This window comes from Protopterus annectens, chromosome 3.part1, assembly GCF_019279795.1.
Source record: "Protopterus annectens isolate FY-2018-M chromosome 3.part1, PAN1.0, whole genome shotgun sequence".
Classification (NCBI taxonomy): Eukaryota; Metazoa; Chordata; order Ceratodontiformes; family Protopteridae; genus Protopterus; species Protopterus annectens.
The window spans coordinates 1,504,164,835-1,504,182,665 of record NC_056732.1 but is presented as its reverse complement, the minus strand read 5'-3'; the positions used below and the strand labels follow the sequence as shown (position 1 = coordinate 1,504,182,665).

Here is a 17,831-nt window from a genome sequence, read left to right as displayed (position 1 = left end):
AGTTCCTGTGGGTTAGCTGTAGGTACTGTGCTTGCCAGAAGTTTGCTGGTAGGTAGTACAGACGGTTAAGAGACTTGAGAAGGTTACCAGCATGGACTGACTGACAGCTGCTGAGGTTCAGTGCAGAGAATTTTAAGGTGCTGACCTAGAGAGTAATAAACTGGGGTGGTATATAAGCTGGAATGGTGCAGCATAAAGGTGAACAGTAGGAGAAAAACATAAGAGGTCATTGATTGTGCAGCACTGAACCAGCAAGAATAGAGTGAAAAGACAGGAACTAGGGCGACAGGATGCTGGGCTGCATCTCCAAAACACCAGTCCCCAGGAACAAACGGATAATTTCTTTCACTCCATAGCAAACTATGTGCTGTTTGATGTGCTGCATTCTATAACATTTATGTGAACAGTTGAAATGTCTTGTTCTGATTTTGAGAATTGTAATTTTTTGATGTTTTAGTTTTGATAAGAATGGAAGATCTGTTGTACGGATATTGATAGTAGGATAGAAGCAGCTAAAATATTTTAGCCCCTTTAGTGTTATACACAGGTTAGGCATATTTTTATCAACCAGAGGAGAAGTTGTGGATAGCAATTAATAAAGAGCTGAATGATTTGATCTGGGAGGGGAAGATGGCAAGAGTAAAGTGGGGCAAGCTATTCTTCCAACAGAACAAAACAGATTGGGATTATCTGATTTGAATGGGTATTTCAGAGCAAAACAGTTAAGGCTCCTTTGCATAACACAAGCAGAAAATTATAATTCAAAGTGGAAAGGGGGGAGCTCAAGAAACAAGGAGAGAGGGGTTTTGGATGCAGACCTTTAAGGAGAATAACAATAATCATACAGTTATATTCATAAAGTAGCAGAAAGTATTCTAAGAACTAAGCCAACACAGGAATGTTGAAAGGAAATTCTGCTAATAAGGATGACTGGAATTAGGGATACAGACAATAGGCAAGAGGGGGCTGGAATTTATTGGAGAAAACTGGCAAAGGAACCAATGTATTGGGAACAAATAACTAGAGAAGGAAAAGTAATAGAATGGGAAGACACCAAGAATTTATTTGGACTGCAGTTTATAGATTGCCTTCCCTATCAAGGACTGATTTCAGAGTATAGACAAACAGAAAGAAATGGGGGGGGGGGGGTACTAAATGAAAGACAAGCACTGATAAGAGTTTTTAGTAGAATCTAGACTAGAAGAGAAGCTGCCATTAAAAAGGGAATAATTAGCAGAGAATGTAAACTGTTGCTTGTTAACTATAAGAATCAATCAGAAGAGGTTTGAAAGGATTGGGAAGAGAGATTGGATAAGCAGTTCACAAAGAAACAATGAAACAATGGGGGGATATATGTATGTCTCCCAAATATGCAACAAAATCTAGAGTATTTAGGATCTTTGCTTGGAATTATTTAGACAGGTGATCCACTGTGGCGACCCCTAACCGGGAAAAGCCAGAAGAAGAAGACTCCAAAGTATTTTTCCTCCGGTATACAGCAAATGTTGGAAGTATGATGGGGAAGAAAGAGGTAACTGGGGACATATTTTTTTGGAGTGTAATGATTTGGCAGAATTTAAAGATTCTTTTCAGACTGCTTTGTCAGAGATACTGGGTGAGCAAATTGGTAACAAAGGAAATTATGTTTTTGAGCTATGGTACAGAAGCAAAAATGCCTAGACATAGTAAAGCCTTGCTGAGTCAAATTATGGTGGCTGCCAAAAAAAAGCATTACTAGAAAATGGAAATGAAAGTATAAACCAGCTTTACTAGAAGTAGCGATTATAGTAACAGAGATAAAACAACTGGAATTGGGATCATTAGAAAAGGGTAGGAGCAAATTATATAGGAAAAATGGGTGTGGGAACAATACATGCAGAGGAGGAATGAAGTTTAAAAGAAGGCAGGATTTGAATGAGCTATGTAATGTTTGACTGACGGTGACTAGATAGATTAGAAGTGATGTATAATGTTTGTAACTAGAATTGTGTCAGGATGGTTTGTTTTCATAAATTTATGATTGCCTATGTCATATGTGATAATTTGCTAAAGATGTTTCTCGTTTAAAAAAAAAAAGAATTTGTATATTACTTCACATCTAAAATGATGGCTTGTAGTAACAAGTTCAGGAAGATGGAGCTGTCGCTGTGAAGATGTGAACAATAATCATTTTGCAGCATTAATATCTGAATATTCTGTGTGGGATTACCCATCTTTTTTTTGTCAACAGAGGCAGAACTTTAAGAAATGTACAGGGACTGTGTCCACTAAGATTATTTCTTATTCAGCACAGCTGGTTAGTCATACTTGTGTGAAAATCTAAACTATGTAAGAGATTTTTTTATGCTTCCCGAGGTGACTGGTCAGTGTTTTGACATGCATGTCTAATAAAACGAGCACCTACTGCTGCATCCCCCAAAGGGTATACATTTTTCACATCCACACAACAATGAATACAGTGTTAATGCACTGCTTGGAAGAACGTAATTCAAACCCCTTGCTCATATGCTGCATGCAGCAACAACTGCCCTCCACTGGATGTCAGGATAGCAACAGACATCTATCCTGCTAGAGTGGTTGAGCCATCCATCCATCCATCCATCCATCCATCCATCCACCCACCCACCCACCCACCCACAACCCCTTTTTCCCATTTTTGCACATGGAGTCAGGGTGTTAATTCAACAGTGACAATCATCTAGAGCTAATTTTCACATCTCTGGGTGTCTAGCCCTGCCATAGTTGTTCTTCCATACCACACACATGCATACATACTCGCACTTATGGCCATTTTAGAGTGTTCAGTCCACCTACTATATGTCTTTGAAGTGTGGGAGGAAACTGCAGCATCCAGAGAAAACCCATCTGAACACAGGGAGGGCATGCTGGCTTCAAACAGAATGCACCCCAACCGAGAATTGAACCATAGAGCCACAGCTTCTGTAAGATGACAGTGCTACCTGCTGTCCCCCTGTGCTACCTCCATTGTTTGCTGCTTATTCTCAACCCTGTTGCCTGTTCAGCACCTTGTGTTATGGAGCCAATCCCCTTATGGTTTTAAGAGACTTTAAAAAATATTATACAGAGTATCTCAAAACTGTGGGTAGTTATGGCAGACTCTGTAGCACAGTTATATTCACCCTGCTTTTATTGTCTTATTATTTGTGTTATAATTTTAAATCAATATCATAATCATCTTTGCTTTATTTATGTATATACTTATTATTTGCTTGTTTGAACTTAAGCTCACATTTGTAAAATACATTGTGACAAAATACTGTAATCAGAGCTAAGTAGAGGCCATTCATGGTACCCAAGATGGAATACTGCACATAGTTTTAGAGACCATAAAGGTAAAGAAAGCAAAGATAATGGAGAAGGGTAAAAAGGAAGCCACTGGAATAGTAAGGATTGACAGACAGGAAATCATACAAGGAGATAGAGAAGCTGGGGCTGTTTTCCCTAAAAATCTGTTTGAGCAATATAAATGCAAATACATGAACGCAGGACATATCTGCAGTAGGTTGGTTTCCTCATGTTACCCCATTTATGCCACTACCCTATTGGTTACCACCATGGGTTTAGTTCCTGTAAATATGTAAATAGGTTCTCTTTCTCCCTGCTCGCTGTCATTTTATAACATTTACTTTTCTCAGTCTTTCCATCTCCTTGGACTCTGCGTCTTTCTCAGTACTTATCTCTTGCCTTGTCCTCTAAACACCTGTGTTACCCCTCTACAGTTTCCAAGGCTAATCCAGTTTATTGTTGTTTTCTTGCTACTCCTTTGATTCTACTTTACTGCTTGAAAAATGATGGAAAATGTGTACATTCTATCTCTATTTTTTGTGTCCGGTTTGTATTACAGTTTGTGTTTCACTGTTGATTGTTACTTGTTACACGTTTGTTGCTACTATTTTGAATGTAACCTGTAATAAGCATGTCATCGATCAGGCTGTGATCAGTTTTCTACCAAAGTAACCAAAATGTAAATAAATAAATAAAAAAGGTGAGGAAAAAATGAAAATATGATTTGAGTCCACAAAATCACTGAGTTGGTTTGCAAAGGAATCAAACTAAAGAAGCTCAATGAAGGAGGACAGCAGAGGTCATCATTTTCAAATGGAGGAATTAGGGTTAATTTTTAACATGAGAAAGCGATGGTGGACAAATGAAACAGGCTCCTTAGACAAGGTAGTACAGAACAAAACAGGTAAGTCTTTTAAAAAGGTCATAGGGAAATTGGAAAATATGTTGGAAAGAAAATAAAAAGACAGCTGTAGAATACTAATGGTAACGTTGGCAGACTGCCAGCTACTGCCTTCTACCAGTTTAAATTGTTATCTCAAACTTTAGATTATTGTTTAGCTTCCATCATGAATGCCCAATTTTGTTTTGAAAAGCCATTTAATAAAAACCTGTGTAAATATTGTTACAAATGGTGACATTTTTCTAACTGTAAACAACCAAGTATGTTGTACCTCATAAAAATTTAATTAACCAATTAGTTGCAATGCTTTTTCCCTATTGTCTGCTCTGTTTGTATACCCATAGTGGAGGAGAAAGCAAACACTAGACTGCTATTAGGTATGTGCCTGGATTCCTATGCTCGCTATCTTTTGGACAAACAGCAGCTAGAAGCAGCAGAGAACATGTATAAGAAGTCCCTGCAAATCTCACAGGAAGTGCAAGGGGAGAGCCACCCACAGGTAAGACAATATGCAGCCCGTATTAGGGCAGTCCTGATGTACAAATTACTCAAAAAAGTGTTTGAGAGACACCAAGTGTGACTAGCCTGCCTCTATTGCATGTAATGCCTGTAGTGCTGACTAATTTAATTTCTAAGGAATCAGAATGCTGTGAGCTTAAATACTACACTGCAGGTTTCAGCTCATGGTGTCTGTATTACTGGTGTCATTTAAGTATTTTAGTTGTGTTCCACAAGTGGAAATGTTTAATCTGAAGTAGTTTACTTCAACTGGTCTTCAACCTGTGGGAATACAGATCCGTATCGGATCTGCGCTGACAAATATTACTAGCATCAGCTCCGAGCTCCAGACTCCTCCCCTTACCCATAATAGACCTCCACTGCCTTCCATCCCCACATCTCATTTGCCGCAAATTGTTATACATAGTGTCTTCAGAGCTCCAGCTAGCAGTGGGTTTTTGCTCTACTGTAAGTTAAAACTTTGTTTCTTTCAGCCGATCTAGGTTAGTTTAGGTACCCTACATCACTTTGGCGTCGAGTGCAGGTTTGTTTAGATAGATAGAGTAGTTTGTCTGTGGTGCCCCTCTCCCCCCTTTAGTGTTGTCTATATACTAGTGTGGTGAGTGGGGTGTGTGTCTGTTAGAGTAAAGAAAGTTTTTGCCTGTGCTTTTTTAATGCTTTCTTTCTTTATCATAGGATAGCTGAAAAGCTTGTCTTCAAGAGCTGCACAGTGTGGCCATAAGCTCTCTCCAGCAGATGTTCACACTCTGTGGCCCACCTTAGTGTGGATTGCTCCATTTATGCAGGGAAGACCAAGTTGGCCCTGAAAGGACTTCTTCCAGCTACTGATCCTCCTTTCTCATCTTCAACTTCAGTCACAACGGCTGCTGTAACTGCCTCTTCCGCTTCTCTTCCTCTGGCCTCCCCTCCCTCCCAGGCTGGGACTCAAACCCCTGCATCTAAGCCTGTATTAGTGGAGCAGAGGTGAGGTAGAGAATGGGAGAGAGAGTCGAAGACAAAGGAAAAGAGGAAGAGGTCCCCGGACCTCGCTTCTCTGAGCAAGTCAGCACAGATTTGTGACTCCCCTTGGCTCCAGTTTCCAAGGTTCTCCCCGGAGCTGGAGGAGGCACATTCAGTCTCCCGGGCCTTGGTTCCCTGACCCGCCAGGTTGGAGTCTGTGGCCTCATCGTGGTTGACATGCTCCTTATCGGATATGGATCTGGATAAGATGATGAGGCGCGTTATCCATACACAGATCCAGATGGGGGTCTTGCCAGTCACCCTCCTTCTGGAGGGGGGAGCTCGCTTCCTTTTTTTTCAACCCATTTCTCCTTCACCGATCCGACCTTCAGCTTCGGAGTGCTGGGATCCGAGGTTGGCCTTGGTCAGGGGGTCGGCGCCAATGGTACTTGTTTCCTCGATGCCGACAGCTGCCTGGAGCATCTCGGATCAGACCAGTTCGGATCTGAACTGCTCTCAGAGCCGGAGCTTGGGTGTCGGATCCGAGGGAGTGGAACCTTTTCCATCGGCTCCGATGTTTTCGTGCCAGGTCCCCTCCCTCGGAGCTCCGGACACTTTGGGACTGGCTCCGATTTTCCTGTCAGATCCAGGGAGACCAGCCTCCTTATTAGCTTCCCAGAGGCCTGCTCTCCTTCGGCATTCATTGTGGTAGAAAGGGTCCTCTCCATCGGATCGAGTCCCCTGAACGCCCCCTCGGACTCCGCCCAGACCCTCACGTCTCTTTCTACAGTCCCCATTGTCTTACCAGAGGGACAGCCCGTGCTCAAAGAGCCCCAGGTGGTTCCCCCCGAGGAACAGATGGCTTGCGAGCGCTCTCCTGAGAGCCCTACTGGAGATGTGCCTCGCAAGCATACGTGCAAGAGGAGGCACTTGGATTCCCCTGAGTCCCTAACCAAGGACACAGATTTAGATGATGGGGAGGGCTCCTGAAGATCACCTCCCGACGATGTCTCCTTTGGAGACATCATGGAGATCCTGCGCCAGTGGGGAGGTTGGTATGTCTCCAAGCCCTCTTCTGATGAGTCTGTTTTCCTGGAGGCGTTCGGCATGGGCCCGTCTACTTCCTGGGTGTCCACTACCACGGATCCTTTAGTGGATTTGATCACCTCGTGGGCGTGGAAGGAGCCTATCCCCAAGCGACCCGATAAAATTTTAAGTCCCTCCATTGACAGGCCATCCTGGAATAAGGGTTCCTCTGTGGACGCCATGGTGGTAGCAGCAGCCACTAAGATGGAACTATCTCAGGAAAGTTCTTCGGTCCACCCTCCTGACTGGGAGTCACGGATGATGGACCGCCTAGGGAAGTGGGTGTATGCTTCAGCTACCTTTTCGATCATGGCACTGAATTACTTGGCCCATGTCACTAGACTCCAGCGCGACCTCCACCCAAGTCCATGTCACAGGAGGACAAGGCTTCATTCTCTACGAATATGGCCACTCTAAAAGCGGTATCAAATACGACCATGCGACTTCTCTCCCATGCTATGGAAGGAGCGGCTAGGGCGGCTGGGTCTGGCGTGTCCATAAGGCATAACGCCTGGCTCAGGTTGTGTCAATTTACCAAACCCTTTAAGGCGTCTTTTGCTAATGCCCCTTATGACAGCTCGACACTTTTCGGTAAGACCGTCAAGGAGACAGTAGTCCAGAGTGAGAAGGGTGGGAAGACACCGTCTGCCATCGGAATCTGCTTCTCTAACCCTCAAAGGTCTTTTTTGCAGAACCAGAGAGGGCAAAAGAAGATGTGGTTCTGGAAATTTCAGTATTCCCGGGACACTCAGGGCTCTTCTTTCCCTAGAGGCAGATAAGGACAGAATAGACGCCGGCCCAGAGGCAGAGGTGGTCCGCAAAACTTCGGGTCTCGAGAACCGTTCTTGGACAGACCCAGGCAGCAACCCTGAGGGGTTGCCCGGCTGCTGTACTCTGGAGGCAGTCTGGGGACGATTGCCTTTGCACCCAGCGGCATGGGAGTCCATAATAATGGACTGCCGGGTGCTTCAAATCATATCCAGAGGATATTCTATCTCCTTCGTGGGTCACCCCATATCTCTCAGACACCTTCCTGACGTTCCACTTACACAAAGGGAGGCAGCAGCAAGCACAGGAAATTTCCAAGCTGCTAGAAAAATGAGCCATCAAAACCGTCCCCCCCCCCCAGATCAGTCCAGATCGGGCTTCTACTCCAGGTTCTTTTTGGTACCAAAGAAAATGGGGGACTTAAGGCCCATTCTGGACCTCTCTACCCTGAACCTGTCAGTTGCCAAAGAGAAGTTCCAGATGGTCACACTACAGTCCATCATGCCTTACTTGCAAGAGAGCAACTGGATGTGCTCGTTAGATCTCCGAGATGCTTACTATCACATAAGAATGCCCAGAAGCTCCAGGAGGTTCTTTCACTTCTGGCTAGGGGCCAATCATTATCCATTTTGAGCCCTACCCTTTGGTCTCACCACAGCCCCCAGGGTGTTTACCAAAGTGATGATGGTTGTAGTGGCTCACCTGAGGCTTCAGGGGGATTGAGGTCTATCTGTACCTGGATGATTGGCTCCTCACTGCTCCCACCAAGCGTCTACTTTCCCAAACCAGGGATTACTTTCTGACACTTGCCCTGAGTTTGGGTATCACACTCAACACCTCCAAATCTCTCCTAGATCCTGTACAGTTAATAGATTACATTGGTGCCAGGATAGACACACTTCAGTGCAACTAATAACCGTAGTAGTGCAAAAGCATCCACAGCGAAACAACCAAGAAATACCAATGTTAGTGATGTTTGTGACGCTAAGTGCTCGAAAGTACCTCCAGCCAGCCAAATGGATAAATTCCACAGTTTATTAAGCAGACCACACAAAAAATATATAAACGCTCTTCCAACACAAATAACAATTGCGTTTTCGTCTCACTATGTGGGACTTCATCAGATACTAGGAAGTTGTGCTAATGACATTTAAATATCTTATTTCCTTTGCAATTGAAGTAATATACCAATGAAAGTTGATCTTTCACAATTTAAAATACCCAATCGGCTTCACTTACTCATGAATATTCATGAGTATTTCATACATTATTCAAGATCTCCTTAGAGTTTCAAATCTCCGTTCCAAAACATAGGTTTTTATATATGCATATAATATATGAAAAGGAGATTACTTAACAATAAACTTCCATACTAACTTTTCTACCCTTGAATATTTGTTCTTATAATAAATAAAAGCATACATAAAATACATACAATACATAAAATACTTAAAAACCATCCTTAAAATACATAATAATAATAACTTCCTTGTTACCTATCCAAGTGTGTGAATATAAAAATATATATTTATATATAAATAAATAAATATTTAAATATATAAATAAATAAATATAAAGTGCATGTAGTATATATAAAACTTATATATAGTATGAAACATTGTGTATGACATATAAACTATTATCGGTTTGAATTTAAGGGACGCTTAGGGAATGTTTAGTAAGATTCAATGAATCTAATTAAAAACTTCTTTATAAATAATAAAAATGACTTTCTCCCTCTTCTTAATGATTCAAAAGTCTACTACCCTCTAGTGTTGAAAACTGGAATATGTTAACTTAAATTTTATTTGATTTTAACCTTAAAATAGCTCCTATGGATATATGATCATTTAATCCTGGGCTTTTACTAGCATCTAAATGTACCTGCCACCATAGCTCCCTACTTTCTAATATATCCTCCCATGGGCCTCCCCTGGGGTCAATCTGAATCTGTTCTAATACAAAAAACAAGTAGGTTGCTCCCAAACAATTTTTAGTGTGTTTGTAAAGTGCATTTGTTTCTCTTTCTTTTTTGATGTCATAGGTGTGTTCATAGACCCTCTTTTTTAAGGGTCTCTCTGTCTTTCCTTGCACTTCAGTGCAAAGTATTCCTGACTTCGGAGAGAGTTCAAAACCTCAGGATGCATGTCTCCCTGATCTGCCGTTCTCACCTCCCAACGGGGAAATCAGTGCTGAGGGCCCTAGGTTCGATGGTGGTGACCATAACTCTTCTCCTGTGTGCTCGGCTACACATGCAGATTCTTCAGTGGACTCTAGCGGTTCAGTGGTCCCTTTTGGAATTACCATTAATTCATTCTATCCACCTAGGTCGAGTGTGTCGGTCGTCCCTCATATGGTGGATGAGCTCTCTGGATTTTTTGGAGGGACGACCCTTTGTTCCAGCCCTGGCTCAAACCACAGTGACCACGGATGCCTCCCACCTCGGGTGGGGGGGGGGCAGTCCAAGGCCTGTGGTCCCCCATAGAGACCAGCTTGCATATCAGTGTTCTAGAGATGAGGGCGGTCCTTCTAGCGTTGCAGGTCCTTCATGCCTTTCTTCCTCTGGGGACAATTGCCATTCAGTCAGACAACATGTCAGTAGTCTGGTATATCAACAAACAGGGAGGGACCAGATCGTACCCCCTTTGTCACGAGGCCATGAGAGTGTGGGAATGGGCGATCTCCACCGGTCGCTTTCTCATTGCAACACACATTCCGGGATGGTCCAGAATTCTAGCAGACAGGCTAAGTCGGACCATTCTGATGCCTTACGACTGGCCTCTGAACCTGTCAGTAGTGGAACACATCTTCAGTGAGTGGGGTCAACCTTGCTGCGATCTCTTCGCATCTCCTTCCAAAGTGCAGCAAGTTTTTTTGCTCTGAACCCCCCGCTGGGGGAGTCCCCCAGAGACGCTCTAGTTCATGCTTGGCCTCCCGGTCTTCTGTATGCTTGCCCACCAGTACCTTTCATTCTGAGGTTTCTGCAGAAAGCTTGGCGACTGGGGAGCAAGGTGATCCTTATTGCCCCATTCTGGCCTCGCCAGGTATTGTTTCCCTTTCTTTGGTCTCACCTTCTGGCTCCACCTTGGATCCTAGATCCCATTCAGGATTTGATTTCACACCCTCAGGGGTTCCTCATCCGAGTCTGTACACCCTGAAGCTCACGGCTTGGCTGCTCCAGTTCCCGTAATCGCTAGGACTCCTGGACTATCCTCCTCAGTTAGATCCATTTTGGTAGCTGCTCATAAGTCTTCAACCAGAAAGGTTTATTGCAGCAAGTGGAAACGTTTTTCTTTCTGGGCCTCTCAGAGGAGTTTAGACCCTTTCACGTCTCCTATCTCCACTATTCTTGATTTTCTAGCTGATATTTTCCAGCATGGAGCTAGTTCTTGTACTGTCAATGTTCAGTTAGCTGCCATTTCCCATTTTCATGTGGGCAAGAATTATGCATCCTTGGCATCTTCCAGACTGTATAAAGCCTTTATCAAAGGCACCTTTTTGCTACGCCCCCCCCCCCCCCCGGTCAAAGATCCTGTTCCCCCGTGGGACCTTACTATAGTTCTCCAAGCTCTGGTCGCTCCGCCTTTCGAGCCTGCCGCAACTGCAGATCTAAAATTTCTATCGCGGAAAACAGCTTTTCTGGTAGCTATTACCTCTGCTAGAAGGATTTCAGAATTACAGGCCTTGTCCATCAAACTTACATGATTTTTCATAAAGACAGAGTTTCCCTTCGAACCAGTCCATCCTTTCTTCCTAAGGTGGCATCTCCAATCAGTATCAGTCAGACTATAAATTTGTCTGTATTCTTTCCCAATTTTATGAACAAGATGGAATACAAGCTACACATGTTGGATGTTCATAGACTGTTACGATTCTACTTACACAAGACAAAAAAAATTCATAAATCTGATCGTTTCTTTCCTTCTATAGACCCTTTTTTGGAGAAACCTATTTCCAAGGTCACTATAGCTAGATGGATTTCGTCATGCATCCTGCAGGTCTATAAGGACAACGGCATGTCTCCTCCAGGTCAGGTAAAAACTCATTCCAGCTATGTCTGTGGCTTTCTGGTCTAGAGTGTCTTTGGATGACATTTGCTCTGCAGCTACTTAGTCCTCATCTCATACATTTATTTCTCATTACAAATTGGATTTGACTTCCAGAAGAAGACCATCCTTTGGCTCCGTGGTGCTCTGGAATAACCTTCCATGACAGCCTCCCAGAAGTTTAGCAGCTGGGGACTCTGAAGACCAAATGAAGTAAACTACTTCAGATAAAGAAGTTATGTACTCACCATAACGTTCCATCTGAGTAGTTGTACTTCATTTGGCTTCAACCATCCCACCCTCCTTCCCCCGGACCTTGGCGCATGATCAGTCTATGGGCTGCAGAATAGGTCACAAGTATGTTATCAGGTCGGGTTCTATGTATAAGTTCAGCAAACTCAATCTGGAGATGGAAGGCAGTGGAGGTTTATTATGGGTAAGGGGAGGAGTCTGGAGCTTGGAGCTGATGCTAGTAATATTTGCCGGCTCGGATCTAATATGGATCCGTATTCCCACAGGTTGAAGACAAATGAAGTACAACTACTCAGATGGAATGCTATGGTGAGTACATAACTTCTTTTTTTAAAGTGTAAAGCTCAATATTAGTGGATCATTGTCTTTTATGGGATGCAAGTCCAGCAACACATTTTAGCAGTATTACTAATTCTAAAGGTTCTCCAGTTGTACAGTATACTGTAGCAACCTGCATATTAGGGCGTTGTAAGTGACTGCAAGTCTTTGGTTCATAGGTAGGTACTATGCTATCTGCCCAAAGGCATTTATAAGCCTAGCTGGAACGTGTTGGCTTTTGCCGCCCACTTGGATTAGTTCCCTGTGCCTCTGTCCAGCAGAACCACTGAAGTGAATCCAGGGGTAAACTTCCTGTTTCCCATCCACTCGTCAAGGTTTCTCTTGAAGAGTGTTAGTGAGGAGCTCTGCCTAATGTAGATTGGAATCTTGTTCCAGAGCATGGGAAGTGTCTGGGACAGGAATCTATCCCTCCAGCATGTACTATTTATTGTTGTGGTGAGGTTTAGATCCCTAGAGCATGTGGCTCGAGGGGATATGGTTTTCTTTAGGTGGAGCATGTCCATCAATTCTGGGTTGGACATGGCCTTGTATGTCAGACAGAGATCACCTCTGAATAGGTGGTATGCAACCGAGTACAGCTGGAGTTTCTTCAGTCGAGCTGCATAGGGCATCTGTTTGAGGCCAGTGATCCTCTTGGTGAGGTACTTCTGTGGTCTTTCCAGCTGTTGCAGGTGTCTTGTAAGGTACATCCCAAATGGGGCATTGTACTCTATGATGGATCTGATGGGTGATGCGTAGAGGGGCACAATGACCTCTTTTGATCTGGATGCAAACCCTTTTGTGATTAGGTGGGTCACGTAGAGGGATTTCCTAACCACTTTGGCAATGTGATTATCAAAGGAGATATTACTATCTACTTGGGTCCCCAGATCCCTTATTTCGTCTTCCATATTTAGGGGGCTACCACCTATGTGGTAATTTGTGGGTACTTTGTTCTTTCCAAAGGGGATGACTATGCACTTTTTGGCATTTAGCTTGAGGCCATGGTTTTGACACCAGGTATCTGTCTCAGTGAGACCCTTTTGGCGGATGTCTGTGTCAGCCGGAGAGTCAATTATAGCCCCTAGTTTGCAGTTGTCTGCGAACTTGGTCAGCCATAGCCCTCCTGTGCTTGCCTGTACCTCTGAGAAGTATATGCCGAACAGGAGGGGGTCCTAGGACTGAGCCCTGGGGAACGCCACTTGTAACCAGTTGAGAGTCAGACCTAGCTCCTGCAACTCTTACCATGTGCGTTCTGTCCGTGAGCCAGTTGGCAACCCATCTCGTGACGTAGAGGTTTATGTTCAGGCTGGTGAGCTTATCTATAATACAAGAATGGGGAATGGTGTTGAAGGCCTTTGCGAGGTCTAGGTAGGCTGTGTGGACCACCTTCCCTCGTCTATAGCCTTGGTAACTGTCTCAAAGAAGTCCACCAGGTTTAGGAGGCATGATCTGCCCTTAATAAAGCCGAACTGGGTAGGGTCCAGTGTTTGGAGGTTCCCAATGTCTCTGTTAATGAGATCCATGATGATGCGCTCCATTGCCTTGCAGACCAAGCTAGTCAGGCTTATAGGGCAATAGTTCCCGGGGTCTGTTGTGGCTCCATATTTGTTGAGTGGAATAACTGTTGCTGTGCGTCACTCTATGGGCACGTAGCCTGTGGAGAGGCTGAGTTTGAACAGTGTGTTTAGGTGAGGGGTTCGTTCATCTTTGAGCTCATGTAGGACGCAGCCTGGGACACCGTCCGGTCCCACTGATGCTGTGTTTTTGGCTTTGGAGAGGGCTGTTGTAGCCTGTGTGTCTGTGATTTCAGGGGCACTACATTCTTCTAGTATGATTATGGGCCCTTTTGGGGGTGAGGGGGGGGGTGGAGTTTGCACTGAACCTGTCTGCCAACAATATCGGTCGGTTCAGTGTATTTTGTGCCATTCTGCACCAACCCCAAGCAGATCTGGGAACTGCCACTTAGATTCTTGACATAGCTAAAGAATGCCTTGTGGTTATCTTTGGAGTCCTTGGCAATTTTTCTTTTGAAGCTAGCCTTGGATGATTTTATGAGGGATCATAGTTTTTTGCTGATACTGATCAGTGATGTCTTCCCCTCTTGGGATTTTCCTCTTTTCTGTACTAGTTTCCTCCTTCTATTGTATAGTTTGTTTATGGCAGGGGTCCACCAGACTGGTTTCCTTTTTTTGGAGGAGTGAGTCTTGGTTTTGCTTGGGATAGCACGATCCATGCATTCTTGTAGGTGCCCATAGAGTGCATTGGTAAAGGATTTTGCAGCTTGGGCAGCATTATCCTTTAGCATGGGGGATTTGAAACTTTCCACCTCGGTCTTAAGTAACGTGAAGTTTGCTTTTGATAAGTTTTTCACGGTGGTTTCTTTGACCGGGGGTGGGCGCGGAATGTGGATATCCAGAGTGATTAGTTTATGGTCAGATCTAACCAGCGAGGGGTTGACCTCCGGTGTGTAACACCGGTCGCCCATGTTGGTGATGACCAGGTCCAATATGTTGTCACCTCTGGTGGGGGTGTTGACCAGTTGATCCAGAGCGTTTGAGTTTATAAATTCTAGGAAATGTTGGGCAAGGGAGTTAGTACTTGAGTAGTTCTCCCAGTTAATGTTTGGGTAATTGAAATCACCCAATGTCAGGGTGTTTGGCAGGACCTTTATGTTTCCCAGTGTTTCCAGAAATGTGGAATGGGGGTCTTGGGACATGGTGGGTGATCTGTAGCAAGCTACAATTTGAATTGCAGTTCTGCCCGTTGTTAGTTGCATGTGGATGATCTCTGAAGCATCATGCTGTGCCACTAACCTGGAGGTGTGGGTATCCTTGATGAATATGGATACTCCCCTGCCTTTTGTATTTCAGTCCAGGTTTTGTGGCCGAAATATATGGTATGAGTTGTAGCCTGGTAGTGCTGGGGTGCTCTCTGGAGTCTTAAACCAGGTTTCTGTTACTGCACATATATCGATTTTCTCCATACTGAGGAGTGCTTCAAGTGCATGCATTTTGAGGTTTAGACTTCTGGCATTGAGTAGCATTAGCCTCAGGTTTTTTTTACTTGTGCTGTTTATGGCGGTAGGTTTGTCTCTTGAGCCTTGCCTAAAAAAGGCACTATGGGGGTGGCAAGAGCCTTGGCCAGTATTCGAAAGCCTAAGGGTCATACCGGCCTGGGCTACATGATCAGAGAACTCTTCCATGTCTCTTTTCATGTAGTCCAGGGAGGTACAGCTCAGGTCAATCACACCAACATGGACAATGACAGAGTCATATTTGTACTTGTTCTGGAGTGACATGAGTGCTTGTGTTATTTGGCGGATCTTGGCACCTGACAGGCAGCTAACAGTTACCTTCTCCTTGCTCAGCCTAATGAGTGGGACGTCAGTGTGCCTGACTATAGAGTCACCTATTACTAGTGTGTTGGGTATGTTATTTTGCCTTAAGGGCTGTGATTGCATGGCACACTGGTTTTATGAAGTATGTGTTTCATGGAATGTGTTGGGGGGTGGAGGTTGCTTGAATGTCTGCTTTGGAGGTCTCTGTTGCTTTTGCAGATTTTTATTTAGAGCCTCCAAGTATGTTTTTGTGTATTTATGTGTGTTTTTTGCCGGTGCTGGTTTCATAGGTCTGTGTGCGACTGGTGGTTTGATGCAAGTAATTCCCTTCTCCTCTTGACTCTCTGGTCCAGTCTTGGGTTGAGAGAGCTTAGCCTCCAGTTTGACTGTATAATTGCATCTCTCGCATGTATTAGTGTTTGGTGGTAGGAGGAGAGGGTTGTCTGTGTACATGAGGCAGTTGTAACATTGCCTCAAAATGCCCAGATTCACCAGTTAGACCAGAGAGTACACCTGAAACTGCCCTTTGGACATGCCTGGATAGTTTACAAGAGTTGAAACCCTTCATATTAAAGAATAAACCACGGTGGCATACTGTTTTGGGTCTGCTCTGTCTCCTAATGCCCCACTGCTGAACACTGTAGTGCAGTCACCCTGATTTACTTTGTGGTAGCAGACAGTATATCATCTGGGGTGGAGTTTCTGTACATTATATAGTGGGACAGGAACATTCCATTTTTTGATATGTAGGACGTCCATTCCAGACATCTAAATTGATGGTAATGTTTTACATTATAAAGTTTAAGAAATGAGTAAAATACCCATAAGCAAGCAGTATTTCTGTATATAATAATATAATTTCTGTTATGTACATTTTATTTATTTATTTTTTTTGGTTTTATATTGGTCAATATGCAGCTAAGACTAATAAAGCATGTTACCACATTATGTTTAACACAGTGTGAAAATAAAATATTTCACTCTGACCTTAAGCTGAATAATCTTCTGCTTCTTGTTGTGATATATGGGGAGATTCTGTTATTTGCAGACCGTATAGATTATATTAGTTATTCACTTCATGGAGTACACCATGGTCCAACTTGTATGCTTTGAATCATATTACTAGAAAGAGTTTTCTTGTTGTTCCAGTATTGATCTTGCTAGTTTGAACAGGTCAAATAACCTCCAAAAGCTTCAATCATTCACTTCCGATTGGTTTTCTAACATAATATATTATACAAGATTTTTGGATTACATTTCTCTTTTTTGGAAAGGTACTGAGGATCAACTAAAAGAATTTTTGATGTACATAGAAGGAAGTACTGCTTTTCTGAGGTTTACCCATGTATGTTCCACGGAGATGATAAACTATTTAGATGTTTGTATTTGCAAAGACTTCACTGAAAATAGGTTTCATTCTAAGATATTTCGAAAGGATACCTTCTCCAATTCATATTTACATTTTAATATTGAGCATCCATGTTATCAGAAGAAAGGGATTATAAAAGGACAACTAATTAGGGCATCTAGAATGTCTAGTGACCTTGAAATCTTTGTACAGGAATTTATGTTTATAAAGGAATTATTTTTACAAAGAGGGTACACAGTTACCCTGATTGACAAATTTACTCAGGAGATAATGAGGGAAAGAGAACAGCAGTACTACCCATTTTTGGGTTTAGGGCATATTGAGGAAACAAATAGGCTTGTTGTTGAAGAAAGCTACAAGTTAGCGTTTATACATAGATTTTGTCCTTCTTCATTGGATGCAGAAAATATTATTAAAAAAATACTGGGGAGTCTTGACAGTAAATCTGGAGATTAATAAAATTATTACTGAGACCCCTGTGTGTATTAGGAGAAGGGACACTAATTTGAAAGAGATTTTTTGAGAAATACACCAATACGAGGGAACACGTTAACAGAAACAGGAAAGTTGAAACATACAAATGTGGCTTTTGTAACCAATGTAAACTTATGGCAGACAGAGAGGAGATTTTTTTGGGAACTAGAGATTTAGATCTCAAACCAAAAGAGAATTTTAACTGCAACAGTAGAAGGGTGGTGTACTTGGTTATACGTGAGGCTTGCCTAAGTTTTTACATAGGAAAAACTGAGAGGACAATGAGAAAGCAGGTATATGAACTTTGTTACGAAGTCACTCATGAGAGCGACACTAACGCATTGTTCAGACATCGTAGACAGTGTCAGAATAGTAAATATACATTTTTTTTATATTGGAACAAGTTGTACAAGACCCCATGGGGGGACAGTGGGAAGCCAGGCTGGAATACAGGGAGTTATACTGGCAAATAAGGCTGAATGCTGCAAAACCCCTGGGGCTGAATGAAATGAT

The 17,831-nt window shown here is 43.2% G+C and overlaps 1 protein-coding gene across 2 annotated transcripts in view; it reads left to right on the top strand.

The window, feature by feature from the left end:
- Nucleotides 1–17,831, top strand: part of TTC19 (tetratricopeptide repeat domain 19) — a 700,715-nt gene that overhangs the window by 643,497 nt on the left and 39,387 nt on the right. For both annotated transcript variants that reach the window (XM_044067578.1, XM_044067577.1), the window contains one exon: nucleotides 4,552–4,706. In XM_044067578.1, the coding sequence (XP_043923513.1) occupies nucleotides 4,552–4,706 (155 nt within the window). The remainder of the gene's footprint in view (nucleotides 1–4,551; nucleotides 4,707–17,831) is intronic.